We start from the raw sequence: 8,147 nt of genomic DNA on the forward strand, positions 1-8,147 counted from the left end.
AGAAATTAAACTGTTGTATGAATTGAAAACTGCACAAAATATAATTTACACAACTGATGAAGTCTTAACTACAGCAGAAAATTTCAGAAACTTGTACATTTCAAGTTAACTTAAATAAAAATGCTTTACAAAGGTATGACACGTCCGAACTAAAGTACATCAATATATCTTAATGCGTCCGAACTTAAAATGCTACACAAAAACAACAAGAAAATATCAGTAATTCAACATAACAATAATCCAAATTAAAATACATCAAAACTAGGGCAAAATATAAACAAAAGAAAAATTTGCACGGAGACTCATGAAAAAGTACAAGGAGAATAAGACCATGTGTTTCAGTAGATTAAGCGTCTTCTGCTTCATCGACTACACCCGCCATGTAATATTGGTCAGTCCAATTTACATTTCATACATCTTAACACGTTCAAACCGAACATGCTTCACAAAAACACGTATTGATATTTTAATATGTTCTAACTTTCATGCTAAACAAGTTTACATGTATATATAACACCTCCGAACTAAACCTGATTTATAAAATTTAACATTTAAACATGTTAACACGCTCGAAATAAACATGCTACACAAATTCACATTTATACATCTAAATACGCTCGAATTAAGCATTCTATACAAAATTACATTAATTGAGTCTAACACATCTGAACTAAACACCTTGCTCAAACTTAAATAAGCTTTACAGTGAAAATGCCTTGCAATGATGTTCTGTCGTCACCGTTTATAATTATGGTTACTGCCAAATAAGGAAATGGGTGGGGTGAGTATATAACTACACGTATCATGAAGGTGGATACCCAGGCTTGAATTAAATCATTAGGATTGACGAAGCATATCACATTAGATGTTTTAAAAATATCCATGAATTTTGTATCGAAGAAAGGAAACTATTGTATGAGTATCAGGGATATTAACCCTCAGTGAAAACGTCAACAAGAAAGCACATGGACATATGGACACGATATGTGTCATTAAATAATTCCAAATGATGAAGACTATTCCAAGGATAACAGGGAAAACAAACATCGGAGTTATATCTCTAGAGTTAAACCATCAAAGTTCCCTTCAAAATACATCTACTTACAGATAAAAGTCCAACCTTTCCAAGATACATCCATCAAAGAGGAGCAAATTACGAAACGTCGACAATGGCATAATGGAATCAAATCATGTTGGCAACATTCTATATAGCCTAAAGATATTTCATAAAATCACGGAACCTGAAGATATCCTGGGCACGCAATTGTTACTAATTTTCAACAAATCATAGAGTTAACTAAAATATCAGACAATTCAAGATAACAATGTTATGTTATTAAATGAGGAAAAAGTGTAAAACAACGGAACTATCAGGAAAAGTTATAACATGTACCAACGAGCATCGAACATATCTTAGTGTATATCGTGCAAGGAAATAAATGACATACACACAGCCACCCTCCCTTACCGTAACAACAGATACAGACATATCCATACAGTGACAACAGATACAGACATACCCATACAGTGACAACAGATACAGACATACCCATACAGTGACAACAGATACAGACACACCCAGTGACAACAGATACAGACACAACCATACAGTGACAACAGATACAGACATACCCATACAGTTACATTTAATTCTATATATCTCCATATATTTCCATTTACTCATAGAATGTATTAGAAATTAATTTTGTTCCGAGACTTTTCTATCCAACCGGAACTCCTCGCTCTTTTCTACGTGATTGTTACTACAGAGAGCCCCGATAAGTTCCGGATAACTCTGACGAGCCGAAGGAGAAGTCTGTGGCTCAGTGAGCCAAAAACTGTGAGTACCACTTGTGTTTAACCACTTTAACTGTAGATGACAAGACAATATCACATTTCTAAACAACATACTTTCATTATGTGTTGTGGTAATTTGAAAGAAATACACGTAATAACAAACTAGTGCCAAACAACTGTAAAACGAAAGCTGGGTATACTCAAATAGATCGAAGATCATTGATATAAAGGTATATTATGTTGTAATCTATAATATTTAACGGGAAACCATGAAATTTTCCTTTCTATTACATTTGTAAAGGAAAAACCGAATGAAAAGAATCACACAAACATAGATAAGCGGTGTACAAACACTTCCGAGAAGTAGTTTGCTGTGTTCTCGGTAGCCCGCCTCGTGTGGAATTGTCTACTTTCACTTTCGATAGTTAAAAATTGTGATACGACATGAATAATAAGATATATGTGCATGGTTGGAACCTGCTATTTATCTATAAAAACTATAAATGATTCATCGAAGGATATAATATTTTGTTATTTAAAATATTCTCTGTACAAAATGACTTAATATAAGACTACATGTTACATGGAAGTAGTGAAACGGGAGATCTGGATTTAATAACATTAAGAATGAAAATTCTGAAAGTGATGGGATATGAAGAAAGGAACGTATGCGTTCTTAGCAAAGTTTTGATGTTCTCTCTTGCCCCTGACGATGCCTTATTCTGTAATAGCGAATTTATCAAGTTACAAAACTACCGCAGAGATCTTAGGATACGTAGGTGACACGGCGAACGCACCACATGTATTCATGAATCTAATGACCAACTTAATAACGGTTAAGCTGACACTTCACAAAAGTAGACCGCCAACTACATATCAAAGGCACATATCATGGTAAATACATATCAAAGGTAAATACTTATCAAGGTAAATACATATCAAAGGTAAATACATTTCAAAGGTAAATACATTTCAAAGGTAAATACATATCAAAGGTAAATACATATCATGGTAAATACATATCAAAGGTAAATACATATCATGGTAAATACATATCAAAGGTAAATACATATCATGGTAAATACATATCAAGATAAATACATATTAAGGTAAATACATATCAAAGTAAATATATATCAAGGCAAATATATGTAAAAATGTCAATATCATGACACAATGTCTTTAAACGTGTTCCATAGTACTAGTTATGATCGGTGTCAATATTTGTGTCGTACGAGTCAAAGGTCAGTGGTTTCGTCGGGTATTGATCAAAACTATAAACTTTCCATATTGTAAATGTTCACAAATAAATGCAGTGGTTTGTCAAATATAACCAATTCTGTCCCAATGCATTTGCTGTATGATAAAATCGAACAGTATGATAACATTTGTATATTTGATAACAAATGTAGGTCAGTAAGGTACTCAATAGACACTAAAACTAAACATTTATAACACAGAAGGTCATAGGTCAGCTTATGTTTAATGTTTGTACTCTTCTTTGGGGGTTGAAACCCGTTTTAGCTTATTTATAAGATCATCCTTCATAATTTTTCATTGAATATTTTGTAGTTCATTTAAATATTTTGATAATTGTGCAATAAACAAACTCATATACTGCAATGCATATGATACAAACTTTGATTTTCATTAACAGGTTGTCGTAACCAAGTAGTGTTTCGTTGAATTAACTGTGAACTCCGTCTATTTCCGAACAAATTACTGAGACTGATTTATATAAGTTACCCAAATTTGTTTCCGGATCCAATATCCCGGGGTTTATTTTATTTTATTTATTTAATTTTTTCAATATTTTTTGTTGATTAATTATGTTACTCAATTTCAGAGTTCCGCTAGGTAGTTTTCTTCATGAAATACCTCACTCTCTGTCGATTAACGTAAGGAGAAAACGAAAAAAATGTATATGTAATATATTATCTACGTTCTCGTTACCATACTTATTTTTTCTTCGATACATGTTTTGTGAACAGTACGTGAATTACGAGTATTATAACAAAAAATCATATCAAATATAAAATAGGACGGACGTGATCAAGCTAGATAGTAAATAAAGTGTAGATAAGGGTTATGGAATATTTTGGCTTTGCGAAATAAATGTCATGACAGAGGCCATAACAGGGATGCTAACTGGGACTGTATCAAGTGGACGAAAGACTGACCCCGCCTCTTTGACGAGAAGGACGGAACAAAATTGTACAAAACATATCATGTTCTTAATTTCATGTCTCTGCTACATCCGATTTAGAATATAGCTATGTATCACATTCCTAATATAGAATTATGAAATTATTTTAGATACAAACTTTCACTTGACTTAATTATATATTTGCAACAAGATTTACATTCTATCGTAGGTGAGATCGTAAGTCAACATGGCTGAGGGAGGATCTGACTATGAGCCGTCGTCGCCAGATGACACCAGCAGTCAGTCCTTTGACTCACTTTTACTGGAATGTCCTATCTGTCTGGAACAGCTGCGACGTCCCAAGTCCCTGCCTTGTCTACATTCGTTTTGTCAGGAATGCCTGGATAACTACATCTCCAGGGAGGCGTCTGGTAAGATGGCGTCCTCTTTTTCCTGTCCTGTATGTAGGAAGGTCACCGAGCCGGTGAACCAGTCAGAAGAAAAGGAACGCTGGGCAGAGCAGTTTCCCACTAACAATCTGGCCGTAGAAATGATCCGACAACTACAGAAGACGGATCAGTCGATTCCATGTAAACCATGTGAGAACAAAGGAAGCATTGATGTACCGGCGAAGTACTGGTGTAAGATAATCAATACTTACTTCTGTGGCGAATGTAAAATCAACATACATGATCTGCTTCATGTAGAATGTGAAATGGAGAACGTAACGGAATTCACCAAATCTGCTATGATACGAAGAGAAGCCTCGATCCCTGGGTGTGGAAAACACAAAGAGAAGATGGAGTACTACTGCGAAGACCACCAGCTCCTTGGATGCAACAAATGTATCGTCGTAGATCACCGGAAGTGTGAGGAAGTGACGTCAGCAGAGGATTACCGGGATAAGTTAGTTAAAACATCGAAGGTTGACGATCTGCTCAGGATCTTAGAAAATGTACCGATGCCATGGAGATACTAATTAAAGATTTTGGCGAAAAACTTCATTCCATGAAACGGGACTACGAGACCGCTCTGAAAAGTATATCTGACTTCCGGAAAAAGATCGACGAGCGATTCGATAGCTTACAGAAAGAGATTACTGACGAGCGGAGGTCGAGTCCGGTAAAGAACTTGTACAGGAGTTGGAAAAGTCATCCAGATCTACAAATCTTAGGCATGAATATGACCCGGATATACTCGCCGTCAACGCCAAGACCAGTCTTTCTATGGGAAAGATAGTCGTTCATCAACAGCAGAGGAGACTTCCACCTACTGCGTTTAATACCGCGGTGCCATTGTCTGAACGCCACGTGAAGAAGATGGGGAGGTTCAATATCAGAGTTCCTTCAGATACAAATGACTGCCGCGCGAAGGGAGTTCTTCTTCTGTCTGATGGCCGTATTGTTGTAGCAGATGGTGAAAACAAAAAACTGAAATTGTTTACAGAAAATGGAGATTTTCATTGTGAGGTCAAATTGACTTATACATCTTATGATCTTTGTCGTATTCGTGACAACTATGTGGCGTTAATGATGGGCAAAGTTAAAACCATATGTGTTGCTAGTGTCGTCGGTTTAACCTTGAACAAGTTGTGGAGTTTTCAGATTCCCGACATTCCAGAAAAATGTCTTGGTGTCACATACAGCAACAAAGTGCTTTCGGTAGGCACTGGAAAATCGCTTTACAGCGTAATGGAAAAAAATGACGAAGCTAAAATCATTCACACGATTGAATCAAAATGCTTTAACCTCAGCTGTAATGATCAGAATGGACACGTCTTTGCTAGTATCTATACCACTACTCCTGGTGATTGTGCCGTGACCAGACTGTCTGACGGTACTAACGCGGACGTGCTGAAGGTCGGAGCCGTGAAGGGTGCAAAGGGAACTGACGTGGACAGGGAGGGTAACGTGTATATTTGTGGATGTTCTTCACACAACGTCATTCAGATGTCCGGGGAAGGAACCGATGTCAGGGAACTATTGACGTCATCAGATGGACTGAAATGTCCCAGAGCGATTTCCGTATTATAGTAATAACAAATAATTCGCGAGACCAAAGAAACTTTGTTCACATATTACAGCTCGTTTGACCTATGTACACGTTTTACCGCACGTTTAAACTTTGAACACGTGTTCCAGCTCGTTTGACCTTTGTACATGTATTGCAGTTCGTTTGACCTTTGTACACGTGTTTCATCCATTGAAACGTTGTACACCTGTTCCAGCTCGTTTAAACTTTGAACACGTGTTCCAGCTCGTTTGACCTTTGTACATGTATTGCAGTTCGTTTGACCTTTGTACACGTGTTTCATCCATTGAAACGTTGTACACCTGTTCCAGCTCGTTTAAACTTTGAACACGTGTTCCAGCTCGTTTGACCTTTGTACATGTATTGCAGTTCGTTTGACCTTTGTACACGTGTTTCATCCATTGAAACGTTGTACACCTGTTCCAGCTCGTTTAAACTTTGAACACGTGTTCCAGCTCGTTTGACCTTTGTACATGTATTGCAGTTCGTTTGACCTTTGTACACGTGTTTCATCCATTGAAACGTTGTACACGTGTTCCAGCTCGTTTAAACGTTGTACACGTGTTCCAGCTCGTTTAAACTTTGAACACCTGTTCCAGCTCGTTTGAATGATTAAACTGCAAATACTGTACTTTATAAAAATTTTACTTGTAATATAGAAATGACATAGTAACGAAATTCATCCTGAAGTGTTTTGACCACCATCTAATAACATTCACTCTCCATTGGGTTCTACAATGTTAGACAATCATGTTATTATGATCCCTTTAAACGTAGCTGGTATCGAATACACCATACATATCTTGCAGATGTATTTAGACAGTTTTAGCATCAGTCGTAGAATAGAAAATATCGATAGACTGATATAAAAGACAGATACTGTTCATATTATTCCATGCAGATACATAATATATTTCAACGTTGAAAACACCACGCTGACGATCATCAGAGGGTTGATGCCTGATTCGTTACTCGTCGGAGAAGAGAACTCGGCGACATATTGTATACATTTGGAGCCATTGAAGTCTGACGTCTATTCGATGACGTTTCAACGCTTGGAACGAAAACGTGTCTGAGAACTATGTCTGCGCATTCTAAGACTGTGTTTCCTGTGTCTCATTGACAGTTTTTGTGCAGGCTAGTACCTATTGCGCATGTGCTGCAGTACGAGGGTAAACAAATCTGTTGTTCTAACTTGATGTTAATAAATGATTACAATGAAATAATTCCGTTTTTTGCATCATATCGAATGTTTGGAATAAAACAATCCCGATATCTGTACTTTATTGAATGTTTGGAATAAAACAATCCCGATATCTGTACTATATTGAATGTTTGGAATAAAACAGTCCCGATATCTGTACTATATTGAATGTTTGGAATAAAACAATCCCGATATCTGTACTCTATCGAATATTTAGAATAAAACAGTCCCGATATCTGTACTATATCGAATATTTAGAATAAAACAGTCCCAATATCTGTACTATATTGAATGTTTGGAATAAAACAATCCCGATATCTGTACTCTATCGAATATTTAGAATAAAACAATCCCGATATCTGTACTATATTGAATGTTTGGAATAAAACAGTCCCGATATCTGTACTATATCGAATATTTAGAATAAAACAGTCCCGATATCTGTACTCTATCGAATATTTAGAATAAAACAGTCCCGATATCTGTACTATATCGAATATTTAGAATAAAACAGTCCCGATATCTGTACTATATTGAATGTTTGGAATAAAACAGTCCCGATATCTGTACTATATTGAATGTTTGGAATAAAACAATCCCGATATCTGTACTATATCGAATATTTAGAATAAAACAATCCCGATATCTGTACTATATTGAATATTTAGAATAAAACAGTCCCGAGATCTGTACTATATCGAATGTTTGGAATAAAACAATCCCGATATCTGTACTATATTGAATATTTAGAATAAAACAGTCCCGATATCTGTACTATATTGAATGTTTGGAATAAAACAAATCCGATATCTGTACTATATCGAATATTTAGAATAAAACAATCCCGATATCTGTACTATATTGAATATTTAGAATAAAACAGTCCCGAGATCTGTACTATATCGAATGTTTGGAATAAAACAATCCCGATATCTGTACTATATGGAATATTTAGAATAAAACAGTCCC

The 8,147-nt window shown here is 35.8% G+C and overlaps 1 protein-coding gene across 1 annotated transcript; it reads left to right on the plus strand.

The window, feature by feature from the left end:
• The first annotated feature begins 4,190 nt into the window (after positions 1-4,190).
• On the plus strand, positions 4,191-6,590 carry LOC132554713 (E3 ubiquitin-protein ligase TRIM8-like). Its single transcript, XM_060219024.1, is given in 4 exon segments — positions 4,191-4,878; positions 4,881-5,048; positions 5,051-5,968; positions 5,971-6,590. Coding segments are annotated over 4 exon segments (1,839 nt in total). The 3' UTR covers positions 6,036-6,590.
• Positions 6,591-8,147: the final 1,557 nt, after the last annotated feature.

Source organism: Ylistrum balloti, unplaced genomic scaffold (assembly GCF_031769215.1).
Source record: "Ylistrum balloti isolate Yb309-2 unplaced genomic scaffold, AGI_CSIRO_Ybal_v1 Utg370432, whole genome shotgun sequence".
NCBI lineage: Eukaryota > Metazoa > Mollusca > Bivalvia > Pectinida > Pectinidae > Ylistrum > Ylistrum balloti.